This window comes from Rhinolophus sinicus, chromosome 14, assembly GCF_057876585.1.
Source record: "Rhinolophus sinicus isolate RSI-liver-muscle chromosome 14, RSI-T2T, whole genome shotgun sequence".
NCBI classification, from domain to species: Eukaryota; Metazoa; Chordata; class Mammalia; order Chiroptera; family Rhinolophidae; genus Rhinolophus; species Rhinolophus sinicus.
This window is the reverse complement of record NC_142514.1, coordinates 166505825-166523966: the sequence shown is the minus strand read 5'-3', so window position 1 is coordinate 166523966 and position 18142 is coordinate 166505825. Positions and strand designations below refer to the sequence as shown.

At 44.5% G+C, this 18142-nt stretch overlaps 1 protein-coding gene across 3 annotated transcripts in view; it reads left to right on the top strand.

Annotated features, from left to right (window-relative positions):
- The window catches only part of SLC1A2 (solute carrier family 1 member 2), a 142396-nt gene that overhangs the window by 85628 nt on the left and 38626 nt on the right, over window positions 1–18142 (top strand). For all 3 annotated transcript variants that reach the window (XM_019738525.3, XM_074336208.2, XM_019738527.3), the window contains 5 exons: window positions 554–693; window positions 2257–2409; window positions 4233–4483; window positions 9054–9222; window positions 13108–13234. In XM_019738525.3, the coding sequence (XP_019594084.3) occupies window positions 554–693; window positions 2257–2409; window positions 4233–4483; window positions 9054–9222; window positions 13108–13234 (840 nt within the window). The remainder of the gene's footprint in view (window positions 1–553; window positions 694–2256; window positions 2410–4232; window positions 4484–9053; window positions 9223–13107; window positions 13235–18142) is intronic.

Genomic DNA, 18142 nt, shown 5'->3' with positions numbered 1-18142 from the left:
CATTTATGATTTTTCTGTGTCCTGATGGGGAAGACTTGAGCTCAGAGGCATTTTAATTGAGCATGACATAGGTTGACTCTATTAGCCTTATTCAACAGCCCCCCTTTTGCTATTGTTACAGGATAAAAGGGCTCAGGTTTGGGAGCCAGACTGATCTGGGATTGATCTCCATTTCTTTTAGCCTTGTGACCCTGGCAAGTTACTTTCCATCAAATCGGGGCAGGGATAGTTTCCTCAGAATCAGGGGGCAGGCAACTCTTGGAAAAACCCTACCACGGCCTGTGGCCTTTCTTTTCTTTACTGTGATGATCGAAGATAATAGGGACAAAAGCACCCAGCACGTGGATATTCAGTGTGTCCTAGTGTCCTGCTTATAAGTGAACCGAATTCACGGTACCCTGAGTTGCTTTTTTTGTTTTTATTTTCTTGCCAAGGTTCCAGATTCCCAGCTTGCCTGGGGGAGGCCTGTTTCTCCTCCTCCTACTGGAGCCCCTCAAACAGTAGAGCGAAGGTGCCCAGCGGTCTCTCACCATGGCTTTCACTTCTGTTTTAGTGCCAACAACATGCCCAAGCAGGTCGAAGTGCGAATGCATGACAGCCACCTCAGCTCGGAGGAGCCAAAGCACCGGAATCTGGGGCTGCGGGTGTGTGACAAGCTGGGGAAGAACCTCCTGCTCACTCTGACGGTGTTTGGTAGGTGACAAGTGCCACCCCAGCTGGCCCTCTTCTCTGGGTCTCTCCTGGGTCTGTGGGGAAGCCTGGCCAGCAGCCAGCCCTCCCCACATACTTTGCCTAAGGTCAAGTTTACCCAGGCATGGCTGCCTCAACGACGTAAACTTCCCCATCACGTGCACTAGCGATGTGTTTTACTCCTTAGGATTCTAGTGGTTCTCAAATTTCAGGCTTGCCCGTGACGTGTCAGCATGGGGATTCCCAGGGCTGCCTACTGTGGAGACTTTGCTTTGGGCCTCCTGGAATGAGGTCCTGGAATCTGCAGCTTAACAAACCTTGGCGATTCCAAAGCAAGTGGCCACCTTTAGAGAAATACCTGCATCAAGATAAAGGCAATAGTTGCAAAAACCCCCACTAAGACGGCTCCCAGGGTCTAACCTTCTCTGAACGTTGCATTCACTTAGATTAATGTATCCCATTTACTCACTTAGGCTCGGCACACAAGCAATGAACAGCTCAACCCCCCCACACACACACACACCCATCCACCCCTCCACGCATACCCGTACCCTTCATTCTGTGACTTCTGCTTTGCATCAGTCATCGTGGATGTCAGTGAACTAGGGTCAGCCCTGGGAGCTTGCCACAGCACATTTCGCTTAATGAAAGGAAACCACAGGCATGGTAAGGTTTCTCCAAGGGTTACGCTACACTTAAGCGCATTTCATTCATCATAGGTCTTGAAGAAGTATATTTTTCACCTGTAGAAGAACAGATCAGGCTTTTGGCCACATTACTCCCTTTGCGCCCCTGGAGTTAACCCTATAGCACACCAACCTGGGAATTCCCTCCCTTCCTTCCAGCCTATGGTGCTATGTACTGATTTGTGGTTTCCACAAAGATTGTTTATATTGGATGCCTGTTTGGAGAGATCTGAAATTTTTATTGTGGAATCCCTGAGTATGCAAAATGGAAGGCTCCTGCCGGTATCTCTGCCCAAATTGCTTCCTCCCAAATTACATACTTTTAGAAACCCTCCTTGATCTTCCATAAGATCAGCAAGTCGAAAGATTATGTTCGAGGATAGAGAAGTCAAGCACAAAACTTCTGGAGGATAAGCCACGGGGAAATTATTGGAAGCCAAAGAAAATAGAAGCAAAAAGGAAACTCATACCAGCTTGGTCAATCAAATGTTCCAGTGAAAAAAAGGGAAGAAATACATTGCACACCATGCCATGTGGCCAGGCCTAGACTGGGAGAAGCACTGTGGATGATCTCTACTGACAATCTCTGACTCTACACGTGGACAATATCCTCAAACATGGTAGAGTCCAGTCTCCATGTCAGACTTCCCATAAAGCCTTGAGAAGGCTCTCCTTGACCCTTCCGGTTCTGCCTGTTAGAATAGTTGGAAGCACAGAATATTGTCTTACTGGTCACCAACATCATCTTTTGTTACATGTTATTCCTCATCTGATAATAAAGAAATATGAGACAGGTCCATGTCACTGAAACAAGTCCCTACAGCTATTCCTTTGACTAGGGTAAAAAATAAATCCAGATTTTTTTCCCCCTTCCTTATAGGTGTCATCCTGGGAGCAGTATGTGGAGGGCTTCTTCGCTTGGCATCTCCGATCCCCCCTGATGTGGTTATGTTAATAGCCTTCCCAGGGGATATCCTCATGAGGATGCTAAAAATGCTCATTCTCCCTCTAATCATCTCCAGTTTAATCACAGGTAAGACCACCTTTCGGGTGCCTGGCCAAAGTGGGTCGTACTCTAGCTCCGGTTTTTTGGATTGACCGTAGAATCTCAGTTTGGTTGAAGGAATGAATGTGATCATCTGTGTCATTTTACTTCAAAGCCCTGGTTTTCTTATCTCTAAAATAAGGATAATCAACACCAAAAAAAAAAAAAAAAAAAATGTTTGCCATCTATTGGTCAGTCCATCTGTCTGTTTAGCAGCAAAACCCAAGAGGAAAGAGCCTTATGTTTAAAACGAAGATATGTGTAGTGATTTTAATTTTTAATGTATACTTTTCTCATTTTTCAATTTATACTTTATTCAGAAACCAAGAAAGGTAATAAATAGAAAAGAAAATTTTTTCTTTACTATTTAATTGGGTGTAGAGGGAAGTATTAAAAATAAATGAAATACTAGATAATAAAGCTCTTTGACTTTTTAGAAGAAAGTTATCCTTAATGTGTAGATCATGTTCACTTGTTTTTGGCTGAAAGAATTGCTTTGTATGAAAGATCTTTTTTTTCCCCCTCCAGGGTTTTATACTTGTAGTTTCCTCCTTACCAAGCGATATTGCTGGAACAGGGTATAAATTGTAGGTTAGAGACTAAGCTCTGAGTTAAGGGTGAGAAACTGAGCTTTGTTCTATATTTGGGTGCCAAGAAGATGGGTGACCTTGAGAAAGTTGTCCCTCTGGACAGTCCACCTTATGAAGGAAGTGAAGCTCTGCTAATTCCAAGAGATTCAGATGCTAAGCCAGGTTGTTCTACAACCTCAGAGCTGGTCGACCAGCGAACCCAGTGACTGGAAATACTGGAACTCGGTGTCAGGAAAGTCTTATCATTCAGCCTCACTTTAAGGAAACTGTGCTTTCACCTTAAATGCTTCATTCCAAATCAAATAATATGTTCTCCATGCCTGTTTAACAGATTGTACACTGGCCAAGCTGGTAAGGAAACCTGCTTCCATTGGCTAGAATTAAACTTTAGGGTGTAAGGAGAAGTGGGTCACATATGGGTCAGCTAAATTCAGAAAAGTTACCATCAATGACTTCCTCCCTCATGCCAAAAAGGGGGTGCAATCTCTCTGTCTTGTAAAAGCAGGAACGGAAACCAGGAAGTAGAAACACTGAAGAAACAACTGGAAAAAACCCAAGGAAGGCTTGGAGTTTTTGTGACTTGCTTGGAATTTCCTTTAACAATCATAGAACCTCCCGTAGTATAGATGAAGCACCCCCCTTTCCTGGGTGCTTTATTGCCTGTGTACTTTATTCCTTGCACGTGAAAAGTGAAAGGGCTGTGCTCTATCACTATTCCAGACTCCATTTCAATGGCCAGTAATACATTCAAAAGTTTTGAGGCTTGACATAGGGCGACCAGCTTCTTATTTTCAAACATGAGGACATTAACCGCAACAACAACAGAGAAAACAAGTAAAAAGCTGTCATGTACCAGGGCCATCCACTCATAAAAGAAAGGATATTTTGACCCCAGGTGGGAAGGACATAATCTCAGAACCAAAAATTGAATTTATTCAGCTTTATTTTAACTCACTATCGCTGACTAACAAAATGTAGTTGCCGACCAGATTATAAACTCTGAACCAGAGATCTCCAACTCTCCTCAGTTCTCTAGAATCTCAAAAATGTCCTTGTAAAATAGAATTGCAAACTGTAGGATTGACCAAATATTCAGTAGGAAGAGGTTTAATGAAGCATTAATGCATTTGAACAATAGGAAGCCAAGTTATAGGTATGCAAAGATGAGTAATTAACAGAAATGTCACAGAGTTAATCCTTCTGGATTTCTTTTCAATCCAGGGTTGTCAGGCTTGGATGCTAAAGCCAGTGGGCGCTTAGGCACGAGAGCCATGGTGTATTACATGTCCACGACCATCATCGCCGCGGTCCTGGGGGTCATCCTGGTCTTGGCTATCCACCCAGGGAACCCCAAACTCAAGAAGCAGCTGGGGCCTGGGGTGAAGAATGATGAAGTGTCCAGCCTGGATGCCTTTCTGGACCTTATCCGAAATCTCTTCCCGGAAAACCTTGTCCAAGCCTGCTTTCAACAGGTAATGCAGAGTGCTGATAGTCTCACCTCTCCAACCTCCTAAGTTATCCAGGTGATAACTTAGAGTCTGTTTCAATGAACCAGCTCCGGGGAGCAATTTTCTTAATATTTAATTATCTCTGTCTAGGAGTGTATGAGGTGATTTGGGGCAGGATTTGGGGATTTGAGTCGTGTAGGCTTTTTTTTTAACCTTTCCCTTTTTTCAGCTCACTTAATACCTCTTTGCTCTGGGATCCTACTTCTCCCTTTTTTTTCTTTCTTTTTTCTTTTCTCTTTCCTTCTTGTTTCTTCCTTTCTCTGCATCATCCAAGGGCACATTTTCATTACCTTTGCTCACAGCCCACTAGAGTGCCCAGTGGTTCTTGATCTTGGCAGTAAAGCAAAACCACATGCGTTGTGTTTACAAAATACACATGCTCTACAGAATCAAAATCTCCAGGGTAGACCTAGGGATTGGGTAGTAATTAAATTGTGGCAGTAATACATGAGAATTGCAAAAAGTTTAAATAGTGAAATAAAAATTCAAGTTCCCACTTCCTTCCCCTTGAGTTACTCAAGTTGAAAATTTTGTTTCCTCCCATATACATATCGTCATTCTGTGCATAATCTTAAAATAAATTCAACCCAGTGGTGCTGCATTATACATATTGTGTTATACCTTGCTTTTTCATTTAAATCAATCTCTCTCTCTCTCTCTCTCTCTCTCTCTCTCTCTCTCTCTCTCTCTCTCTCTCTCCATGATTGCATAGTATTTCTAAAGGGTAAATTCCTAGAAGCTAAAACGTCCTGCCAAAGAGTTTTATATTTGAATTTTCTGGATGTTGCAAAATAGACCTACAAAAGTTGGTAGCAATGTGTACTCCTGCCAACTGCATACAGGCATAGCTATTTTTAAAAACTTGTGATTCTTTAAAATAGATGATTGTGCCGAGTGGAACCACTGAGACAGCTGCCTGGGGCCCTCTCACCAGCCTGCTGTCTGACCCCAAGGCCAGTTCAGGTTAGAATACAACTCAGTTCCCAAATGGGAACTAAACTAGAACCAAGAAGCTTCCTTCAGCTATTGCAGGGACTCAAAGAAGAATGAACTTAGGAAACAGGTCACTTAGAGAAAAAGCCTAAGTGTATTCCCAGCTGCCCCCAAAATGCAGTTGCCAACCACTGCTGATCCCCTTACTTTGGGTTGAGATATGTTCTTCAGTTTCCAATGACACTTTCGTAGCCCTTGTAGCAAGTAGCTGTATTAGTGGAAGCCATTCCAGGCAGGGGAAGGTGGATGGGGAGTGAATAGAAACAGGACAGGGAAGGAGGTGCTTACAGACACTCTCTCTGCATAATATGCTTGCCCCACAGCCAGGCTGCTTAGAAGAAGAATTTGCTTGCTTTGGGGTGATAGACACAAGTGAGTGCCAAGTCTATTCTTAACATTTTGGAGAGAGCGCTTTGGAACCATAGCTGCTGGCAGCTGAGTGGGTAGAAGACTGGGGGTGGGGGCAGCATGAGAGGGATGGAGGAGGGACAGATTTGGGCCTCCTTCCTGTGCCAGGTCATGGCCATGGTCCATGCAGAAGTCAGTCTCTAAGGTAGGTCTGAGCAGCAGGCAGGCACTCGGAGACTTTGTTCTGGTCTTGGGGTGAGTTTTATGGCATCAGTCATGCTCACGCTTGGTGACATCTCTGGTCGATGGGCATTCTCTGCGTACACCTGCCCGTGACAAGAGACCCTGTACAGCACTAAAGTAAGGACTGGGCTGTTCCCTGCCCACACCTCTCCACTGGCAAAATTCATACAAGAATGAGCCCTTAGGCTCCCAGCTGCGCCTAGAGTCACGGTCCCTTTGGGTTAGGACACTCAGAGGAAAAATCGTGTAGAATCTTTGACCTCAGGGTGAGGGATGGTAAAGATTCCTTAAGCCGGACTTCAGGCAGCTGGGAGGAAAGGAATCTTAAACTAGCTGCTATCCCATGCGCTTAGGAGGACCTTAAAGAGAGTTAGAAGAAAGGGAGCTCTTCTAGGGTGACAGCACATTACTGGAGAGAAAGGGTGCTGGAGATATGCCTTTCTGTCCCTGGAGTACAGCTGAATGTGATTTCAAGTCGCATCTCAGGGTGCAGCGGGTTTCATGACCAGTTAGACCAGAGACGTAAAGAAGAAAGTGCGTTGTCCCCAGAGCCGACGCTTCCTTACCTGAGATGCCAGGGCTTGTGTCTTTGAGAGCAGGGAGGCCTTCTGCTTGCTGCTTAGGGCTGACTCTGAACCAAGGTGACGTTTCCAAGAGACTAATGGCTGTAAAGTGTGGCCTGACCGCATTCAATCATGCCCAGTAACAGGGACCACACAGGGTCTTTTCTTCCTGGGAACTCAGTGATCTGTGTTTGCTTGTTCAGCAGATACTGTGAGCACCTCCTAGGTGCCAGGCTCTCCACTGTGTACAGGATGCCAAGGGAATGAGAGTCAGGGTCCCTGCCCTGTGGGTGGGGGGATACTCACATTGGGTGAGAGGGGCATAGACCAGAAAAAATGCCAGGTAAACACACAAAATACTTTAAAATTAAATAAATGTGTTCTGAGGGCTAGAGGCAGAATGATGGGCTAGGCAGGAAGTGGGGGAGCCATCTGAGCTGAGACATTGAAGGGTCAGAATGAGCTAGGCTGAGAAGAACTGGGCGAAGGGCCTGCCTGGCAGAGGCGCAGGTCTGCAGAGGCTGGAAAGTAGTTAGTGCGTTCAGAGAAGAGAGGGGAGGCCAGTGTGTGGAGTGGAGTGAGTGGAGGAAGTAAAACCCAGCTTAGTCAGGGCCTGGGAGCTGGGCTCAGATTTGGGTTCTTATTCTAAGAGAGTTTTAGGCAGGGAGATGACTGTCTTCCTAATAACCTGGTAGCTATGGATACAGAAAGAGCTCTAGGTAACCATGCTTACATGGTGGTTGTAGCTAGACAAGAAGAAGTGGGAAGGTCACTGAGCAGGCTTTTAGGTGTTGTCAGGTGAGAGACCAGGGTGCCTTGGACTCAGGTAGACTGGAGTTGCCACCCAGATGGGGTTGTCCAACTCAAACAGGCGCTGAATCAAGAGCTCGGGCAGAGAACCAGGCTTGTGTTTCAGGATCCCCATCTCCCCCACTTTCAGCTTAAGCCACTGGCCTGTGCTATTGGGAAGATGGATTTTGGAGTCAGATATCACTCTTCGTTCCCGGGAGTGTGACTCTGCTGTTCATGGAAGCTTCCCTTCTGATCCCTCCTGCCTGCTCTCTTTATGCCAATATTGCCCAGACCCAGGGGTCCACCGAACCTGTTATCTCCTCACACACTCAGCCTGGCCTTCCACTGTCCCTGCACAAGTGCACGTGGCCAGGCTAGAACATGGAGCACCGTGCCTCACCTTGAACGCCATTCTCCCATGTCTCCCATTGCGGATAAGTGGTCAGTGAAGCACTGCTTATTCTAGGGCCCAGCTGCAGTAGGATTGGGTCCCTATAGTTTATCATGCAGTGCATGTGGGGGAAAGCACTCAGTGATGGTCAGGCCATCTACATTGAAGTCCCAACTCTGCCAATAAATCTATGTCTGACAAGTCACTTGACTTCTCCATGCTTCCTCTTCTGTATCTATTCAGAGTTCAGCCATTTGTTGCCTCCTACATGCCGACACTGACATTCTAGGATTCCACAAGAGTTCTATTTTAATGCCCCTGGAGGTAGTGTTTCTCTGGGCTCGGATGTGAGTTTTCACAGCACTCTGCATACAGGGTGCCTGGCACCTTTAAAAATAGGACGCCTGCCACAGATGTCGAGGAATAGCATGAGAGGTACTTGGGAGGCCATTTGCACAGAGCTGCTTGGGGAACATTGAATAAGGCTTGGCTCCACTGCCGAGAAGAAGCAGGTGTCTTCCCACCTTACATTTGGCTCTGAAATACAAGCTAATGCCCCTGTCTGGTGGCTGCTGGAAGCTGGCACATCTGGCACCAACATGGAGATTCCCAGCAGAGCCTGGCACTGGTAGGACCCAAATGAGTTGGTCTGTGAAGACTGTCTGACAGGAACCAGGCAGCGAGGAGCAAAACAGGTGAATCACCAAGTGCTGAGCTAACCCCCGCCAAGACCCGGGTCTTCCTATTCTTGACCAGATCCAGGTCCCGTCACAACGGGATGGGCGGGGCATCCAGCTGGGTCTTACAGTTATGAAAAACACCCATCTGATATTGCCTCTGAGGCACAGAACTACAATCATGGGAATAAAAGAAGCAGACGGCCATTCCTCAGCTTGAATCTTGTGTCCCATTACTAGATCGTGCTGCTGAGAGTATGTCACAAACGAATGTTATCAATCCCGTAACGATCATGGGAATGAGGACAGTTGTATTCCACTGTATTGGTGCAATAAGACATCACTTTGTTAAACACAGGCATATACAAAATTTCCTAATTTTCATAACCTTGTTTTAGCATTTCTTAGTTATTTTTAATATAACGGGAAGCTTAAAAATATGTAAGCGGCCAGGCTTTTGGTGACCTTTTAGACCAAACCTCATCTTTATGTGTTTTTTGGTTTTTTTTTTCCCTTCACTCCATTAGATTCAAACAGTGACAAAGAAAGTCCTGGTGACACCTCAGGCAGAAGAGGAGGACAATGTCACCAATTCTGTCATCTCCCTGTTGACAGAGACTGCGACGGAGGCACCTGAGGAAATGAAGGTGGTTATCAAGAAGGGCCTGGAGTTCAAGGATGGCATGAATGTCTTAGGTAGGCAACCCAGTACTCATCTCCCTGGGAGAGGCGCCTTTCCTTTGGGACAATGGCCAGCCTTTCTGACATCTCAGTACCTCTGCGTCCCTCATTGGTCTCCCAGGAAACCAGTCGCTCTGCTGTCCTCTCTCTAGATGGGGCAGGAGGCTGTCTGGGGAGTGGCCTGAAGGTCACTAGGACTGATAGCTAAGAGATTAAGGAACAGTGAGATGGGCAGATGCAATACCGTGAGGGGACATGATGGACATGATAACCAGAGGTCAGATGGGGAAAAGAGGCGGGACTACCTAGCCTTGGGCACATTCCCATTCTGTGTGGTATTGGCGAGTCACTTTTCTGACTCTCCGTTTCATGAAGTTACATGTTCCATTCTTACGTTTCTCAAGCTTTTATTATTTTTGAGCCGCCCTTTTGTACTAGTGCGAGGCTTTTGGGGTGTCCCACCCCAGCTCTCACAGTCTGTAAACAAATGCAGTGTTATCAGAGTGTAAAATGTTGACGTTGGTGCCAAAAGGAGCTTATCAAAGAGAGTTATCTTGTTTAATTTTCTGGAATTCCAATAAGCCCTTTCTCCTAACCTGGAGCCTTCTTAGCATGCCATCCCAGACGTTCTTTGGCTCTCTAGATGGATGGACCAGGTTTGGGTCCCTTATGGACCACTCACTGGTTATTTGATCAGAGGCAAGTTGCCCCACTTCTTGAGCTTCATCTGTAAAGTGGGGATGGGATTGGCATTTTTCCTGTAGGTCATTATTAGGATTAAATGAGATCATGCGTGTGGAACACAGTGGTACATGCCATGGGCTTAATTCATGTGAGCTACTGTCATTATTAAAAGTGGGTGGAGAGCTGAGGAGCTCAATAAGAAAACACCTTCCACAGAGGATACAGACTCCCCATCACGTGGGTAACTGCAGTTTGCTCAGTTTACTCCACCCACCCCCTCGTCCACTCCCCATCATAACCCCCATCAAGTATTGGAATGGTGTCCCCAAGACAAGAAAGAGGGACATTTGGCCATAAGCTTGGAAAAATGGGGAATCTAGGTAGAGGAAGTATGTGATCCACGCAAGCGGGATTTCTAAGGATTTGAGTGAGAGCTGTTTCAACATGGATGAGCTCAATGGTCCTTCCACTTTGCCATCTAGGAGATGGAATACACTTATCTCCTTAGTAGGGTTGTCAGATAAAATACAGAATGCCCAGTTCTGTGAATTTCAGATAAACAACAAATAATTTTTTAGTGTATGTCCCAAATATTGCATGCAATATACTTATAAAAAAAATCATTGTTTATCTGCAATCAAATTTTAACTGGGTATTTTGTTTGTTTGTTTTAAATTTGAAACCTTACTTCTTACTCATCCAGAACGGTCAAAAGAGGTAGAGGAGCAGGATTGCTCAGCTATTAAAAAGCAGAGCTTCAGTGAGGGAGTTTTTTTGGCCTGGCAGGAAGTAGGTTAGGGTAAGTGAGAGTGAGGGAGGAGATGAGCCACTAGGTTGCCAGGCAATGGAATATCAGTAAACACTGTCTACAATCAGTGTGAGGTAAGAGGAGGAAGGAGAGAGCGGAGAATGGGAGAGTTCCTCTTAGAAGAAGAGTTTGCAAATATCCTCAGTAGCTGCTCTTGAGCAGCTCTTGTCTCTCACTGCCCAGATATCTGTGATGCTTCAGGATCTTCCCAACTCCCCTTGGTTTCCCAAACCCTGTGGTACAAGTGCCTCCACAGTTATCCCTATACTCTGGAAGAGGTTGAAACCATGAGTAATGAGGCCAAAGCTTTGGAGTGAATCATTCAGAAGACTTTCAAGGTCGTTTCCCAATTCTTGGTGAATTCTGGGAAGTCATTGCGACCTTTGTGCTGGGGAGTTTCAACACAACTCACTCCTCTCTCAAGCCCAGTGACCAAGTCTAAGAGAGCTTTGTTCAAATGAAACGCCACTGTTTCAGTAAGTTCAATGAGGCAATATTTACAGAGGGAAATGACAAGCTGGACCTGGGTTTCCAAATTCAGTTTTAGGCTCTGGAAAGCCAAGGGAAGTCAGACTGTTGAGAAACTTCCCATTTACAAATCACAACTGAAAAAAGGTTCTTTCCATGGTCTTCCAAAGGCAAAGATGGTAGCTTTCTTTGTTTTTTTGTTTTTGGCTTTGGAAAGTCCCGAGGGGCAAGCATTGCAATGAGCAAAGATAAAACTCTGGTTCTGGCTTCCCACTTCATTTATTTCTCTCAAGATTTATTTCTCTGCCAGAAAAACCTCCAGAACACTTCTGGGCTCCACTCTCATCCCAACTGCTTAAATCAACTCCTCTGAGAGATTGCTTCTTTAAACATTTCTCTTTCTCTTGTACTCATTGGCCAATTTCTGCTGACCCTGCAAGGGGCACTTTTTTATTCCATTATCAGATTACAATGCTGTGATTTACCTGATGCAGTTCAAGACTCCAGGCATAACTGGACACAATAGGAAACTGGACATCCAAGACAGTGACTGGAAATTAAGCCTGCCAAACTGGGACGGGGGCAGAGGGAAGAGGAGGAGGGAGAGAGAAAAGGAAGAGAGACTGGCTTATACTGCAATTCAGAGAAAAAAAATCCTGTAGCAACAAAGTCCTGTAGCCAAGGGGACAACAATATTGATTTATAGTCAAGCAAGTCCTCAGAATTGGAGACCCAAGGTAATGGGCCTAGAGGGTGGTGGGCACACAGTGACTAGTAATCAGAAATCCAGACAGCCCCTGCGCAGTCCTGGGGACATCTACTAGCCAGGTAGTGTGCCCAGTCCCCCGGTTGTGTCTGGGTGAGACTCCAAGCCTGGCAGGGGTTTGGTGAGGAGAGAAAAGCCAGGCCTTGGAGGAACTAAAGTATAGGGTACGTTCCCAGGACTAAAAACTCAGGTGCAGGGAGTGAGGCCAGAGTCAACACAGAAATATTACAAGACCCACGGTTGAGTGTTGGAGTTGGTCCAGGACCCACCTCGTGCAATTTGATGCTGACATGAAAAGTGGGGACAGAGCTCCTCAAATCCTTCTGGCCTGGGGTTAGGGCTGATCCTGGAGGCTAAAGTGGGGCTAGACTTGGATGGAAGTGGAGCGATGTTAAATGAAAGAAGAGGGCTGAGGGGCTAGGAAGTCACCAAGTCTACGTTCTAAGAGCCTAAAAAAAAGTACAATTGAAAGAAAAAGCATTCTAATCATTTTGACCATGAAAAGAATTGTGGTACATTAATAAATAAAAGGTTAAATCCAAATAAACTGGGTCAGTTGGGGTTTCCCAACTGTTTTAGATTTCTCTTTACTTTCCATTTGATTTCTCGAGATTCCTCCTCCTTCTCACGTTAGACATGTAGCCACAGAAAAATTATTTTACGTTTAGGATTTTCCTAGAGTGAAACCAACCAGTGATGCACGAATTTGGGATAAACACCAAACCAATATAGACATACCCCTGGCAAAGACTTTACTGGTTAATTGGTCTCTGCTGTTCTAATATTGACTCCAAAGTTCGCATGCTAATCCCCAAGTCCCGACAAGCCTTCTTTCATTTACCTATGTACTAATAAAATCTGTTTATACATGATGTCCTAAGTGAGGAGGAGGGAGAAGAGGGTACTTTTTAGTTTGGAAGGAAAATGAGTTCATTTTCTTCAAGGAACGAGCACTGCTGACAGTTCAGCCTGCTCAGGTGGAAAGTGTTAAGGGAAGCCATCGTTACGCAGGGGAAAGGTATTTTCAGTGTGACCTCTAATGCTTTTGTCTCTGAATGCCTCATTCCTGGGGCCACAGGCGCGGAGCGTGTGACTCCACACATCGTGACGCACAAGGGAAAAGAAACACATACTTTGTAATTTGTCCTTCTGTATAATGTGATTCACCCAACAGGTCTGATAGGGTTTTTCATTGCTTTTGGCATCGCCATGGGGAAGATGGGCGAGCAGGCCAAGCTGATGGTGGAATTCTTCAACATTCTGAATGAGATAGTCATGAAGTTAGTCATCATGATTATGTGGTAAGTGGGCTTGTTCTTCCTTCTTCGTGGTCGGGGTGTGAGGAGGCCTGGAGGTGCCCAGGAAACGTTGGAGACCTCCTAGCAGGAAAGAGTGGGTGGGCGTGGACCACGCCAACGTCTTTCTGGAAAGGCTTTGAGAAAGGGACAGACATCTCTTTTTTGGAGCTTCCCCGAGAAAATGGACCAGGAAACTGTGGCCCATGGACCAAATCCTATCTGCCACTTGTTTTGCATGACCCGTGAGTTAAGAATGGGGTTTTGTGTATTTATGTTTACTGGGAAAAAAAAATCTAAAGAGTAATAATATTCCCCGACACATGGAAATGACATGAAATTCACATTCAGTGCCCATAAAGAAAGTTTTACTTGAACACAGCCACAGCTATTTATTCCTGTATTGTCTAGGATTGCTTTTGGGTCCAACAGCAGAGCTGAGTAGTTCTGACCAAGACTGTGCAGCCTGTAAAGCCTAAAATATTTACTATTTGGCCCTTTACATAAAGAGTTTGCTGTTCCCTGCCCTGGAAGAAAAAGCAAACAAAACAGAGACAAGCTGGAAAAACCAATCGGTACTCCCGAAGCTGAGCAGCCTCAGGAAACACTAAGATAAGCCCAAGACACCAGGGGCATGGCATGACCCAGGACATGTGGAAGAACCACTGGTCCAATATTCTGGTATCCGAAAGCAATGTAGCTTTGACCTGGGTTACTCATGACTCAGGTAGAAGAAAAAAGAGGCAGTTCTCAGACCATGCAAGCAAAAGTAAAATCACAGAGAATATATGAGAACTGTAAGTGCTCTTGGGAACCTGGCCCCACCCTCTAGTTTTATAGAAGAGAAAACTGTGGTCTAGACACACTAAATCTTGATTCTTTAATATCATGATGATCATTATAGCAATAGATGCTGTTATTTATTGTTTTTCTTTTATCTGCCAAGAACCACGATTGGTACTTAAAACCTAGCAAATGTAGTATCAACAACTCTGCAAAGATGGGGTATTATTCCCATCTTACAGAAAAGGCAACTGCGAGGCTCACTGAGGTGAATTAACTTGCCTAAGACTGTATAGTTAGGAAGAGGAAGCGCTGGAGTTCATACTGATGTCGAAATCCTTGATGCGTATGTGGAGGTGGGATGGTTTCGTTTGTTTGAATTGTCTAAGCAACATTGTCTCCACTTCATGTCATGTATGTTTATGGTCAGTGGTTCTGAAATCTTGGGTAGCCCAGGAGATCATATGTGCTTACTCCTTCATCAAGGAAGCTGTGCCATCTTCAGTCCCTGGAACCTTGTCGTGTCCCATATCTGACAGAAAGATTTTTATGTGCATTTGTTTCAGACCATTTTGATGGTCCAGTATGCCTGCCTAGGAAAAAAACCAAAAAACCGAAAAAATATTATTAGACCAAACCACATCTGTTTTCTCTTTGCCACAGGAATTCTGGGTTACAAATTCCCCGTTTGTGTGTCCCAGTCCCACCCACCACCTTCTTCCCCAACCCCCCTCTGATCCTCTTCCACTTGTTTGGGTGCCTTCCCCTGAAATTCTACCTTCGCTCTCGCTTCTTCTTTCCCTTGGCCCCTACTCCTACCTTACAAGGGCAAAACTCTCTTGACTTATTTTTTTATCTCCACCAAATGGAACACGGTGATGTACTTGTAGTAAATTCTTCCTAAAACTTCAGGAATGAGTGGGCTTAGCTGAAGGCCCCAGGGTCTCAGATCAAGAAGATGTCCCTCATGTGTTCACGAACCGTATTTAATAGACCTGGCTTGTTTAGATCATTGCTTTGTTGTACTTTCAAATCACGGAAAGGATGCTAGTAAAATAATGTGTCCTTTTTGATTATTGCACTGATTCTTCAACTTCTAGGCAAGGCTAGATTTCTGAACTTTTCTTTTGTGTGAAGATTTAAAGCCACACACATGTGATGCTGTAAACAGTTTTTAAAGTCTTTCAGACCCATTCTGAGGAGCTTGTTGAGAGTTTAATACATGATAACACATGAAGTACAATAAGGCTCTTGTTTCCTAGAATTTCTAGCAGAGTGAGCATGGTTGCAGGTCGTGTCTCTGTGTTATGATGCCAATAATGAGGGCAATGTATGAAAGCTCCCTCCTTCATCTGCACCAACGTCATTTCCACGGAGCCCTTGAAAGAAAGGGAATCTTCTAGGAAATCAGATGAGTCATGGGATAAAATGTAGCCTTTCTTCTCAGGGATAGAGGGTGGGCTGGATCAAGAAGTATCCCAGTCACTGAAACCATCACTCCTGAAGATTGAGCATCATATCCCAGGAGATGAAGAGCAATTGTGAGTCAGAAGTCAGGTCTATGGAATGATTTCTGACAGCTGTTCAGTTACCTCATCGAGGCAGGCGGTCAGGAGGAGGGTGTTGCATGACCGAAGATGCCAATTCTACGCATTTCTTTCATTCTTTAGCTGCCTTGTTATCAAATGTGTGAGAAAGTTCTGGGTAAAACAAGCAGCCACTCTTTAACTGACCCCCTCAAAGCTTAAAGAGTCACAGTCCTTGAGTATTCCCCACTGTGTGCTAGTAAGAATAGTGATAATAGCAAAATGTAATATTGCGGCGATTACTCGTATTCTAATAATTGTTATTAAATTATAACTTAGAGTTATTAAATTCTTGCTGTATGCTCCGCACTATTTTGATTACTGTACTGTATGTATTTATTACTGAGAAGGTAATTATTATTATTATTATTATTATTATTACAATCATTATTAAATCATAACTAAAACTTAGCCACATTCCTGCATTATGCTTACTGCTATTCCAATTACTTTACATGCATTAACTCACATTTATTTTTTACAGTAATACCTAGCAAAAATAGGTACTTTTGTTAGCCCCATTTTCCAGAAGAGCACAGAGGTTAGCTTGCCCAGTGTTGTAAAGCCGAAGTAATAGGAGTTGTATGAAAGTGGTACCTAACTCAACTTCCATCTGACTTCAGACTGGATTGGATCCAGGATCTCCTATTACTAGCTGTGTGACTTGAGGCAAGTTAGACACACTCTAAACCCCACATCCTGATCTGTAAAATGGATTGATCACAGAATCCACATCATGGAATTGCTGTGAGAAATAAGTGAAATTGTGACCAACAACTGTGGAGTATTTCCTACGTTCTGGGGATTTCTATGTTCTGTGTTTCCAAACACTTTATATGAACTAGTATTATTGTTGTTAAGTTGTGGTTACCGTTACTATCATGAGTTCAATCCATATTTTTCGTTTCTTTGTGTTCATGAATTCTTTAAAGAGCCTGCAAGGCCCTCTGATTTGAAGAGAGAGAGAGAGAGAGAGAGAGAGAGAGAGAGAGAGAGAGAGAGGAGAGACTGTTAATTTCAGTGTGATTTTCATATCCTCATTTTCTGCAAAGTTATTTAAAATATTTTTAATCTTAAATACCTAAACAGAAAGTAGCACTTATAATCTCATCACTGTAGAAACATAAAGAGAGAAGTGAAACCTCTGCTCACTCTTTCGATTCTCCCTCCCAGTAAACCCACCATAACCATCCATCCATCCATCCATCCATCCATCCATCCATCCATCCATCCATTCTTTCACTCCACAAACATTTCTTGAGCGTTTCTTTGATGCCAACAACAATTTTTGGCACTGACGATACAATGGTGAATAAGACCCTCATGGAGCTTACATTCTATTGAAAGGAGAAAGGAAAAAAGTAAAAGGAAGCAAATAAGAATTCAGATAGTAACCAGTGCTACAAGGTCAATAAACAGGGAAACAGCATAGAGAGTGATGGGGGGATGGAAGTAAGGAATGAACTCTACCAGGAAGATTCAGGGAGGGCTGTCGGGGAAAGTGACCTTTTTGGTGGGGGTGGCCGGGTGCAATGTCTTTTGATGAAGACCTAAAGCATGAATGGGAGGCAGCTCTATGAACCAAGAAGGAGAACCAAGAGGAGAATTTTCCAGGGGGAGCAAAGAGCAAGTGAAAGTTTTTTGAGGGTCAGAAGGAAGGTCTGGAATGGCTGGAAAATGGTCGGGTGGTATGGGGGTGTGGCAAGTGGTGAAGTTGGAGAGGTGGGCATATCCCACAGGGCCCTGTAGTAGGTCACTGTGAAGAGTTGGAGTTTTATTTACTTGTAAAAGGAAGTCCTTAGAGGGTTAGGAGCCTGGAGGCTCTGCAAACTGATTTTTATTCTATCCTGATGAAAAGTTCTAATCCACATAATATAACTCTCAGCAAAAGTCACTCCTTGGATAGCCAGAATACCTCTTCCGAAATGGATTGGACAAAGTGGGATTTGTGTTACTTCCTAAGCCTGAGTACAGACAGCAACTTTAAGTAATTGGAATGTATCTTTAACTCTTTATTGGCAGATAGACTCTTCCAATTCTGAGTTCTCTTGGGATCCGTCCCAAACCAGCAGACTGGCGTTGCTATTGGATGTGTATGGGACAGAACCAGGATGGCTTTATGGAAGGACTGAGAAAGTCCCTCCACTGACCTCCACTCCAGGTGTCTGGTCCATCCTCTGTCCTGTGCCTGGAAGTCCTGAATTAATTACTTTCGTGGTTTTAACACCAAAGGCCTTGAATAGATTGGAGCTGAAGTAAATGGTTTCCAAAGGCTAGCCAAGTAATGTCTGTCTTTCATCAGATGCCGATCCGATTTTAATCCTTAAAACACTGGTTTTCCAAACATGTCAGAATTCCCTGGGGAATGTATTTAAAACATAGATGCCCCACAGCCAACTACTGGAAATTCTAACTTGATAGGTACATGGTGGGCCCAGGGAATCCATATTGTTACCGGGCATGCCAGGTGATTCTGAAGCAGGTGTCTGAATACATAGGAACCCCAGCTGAGTTCTGGGCATGTTAAGTGCTGGGTATGAATTTG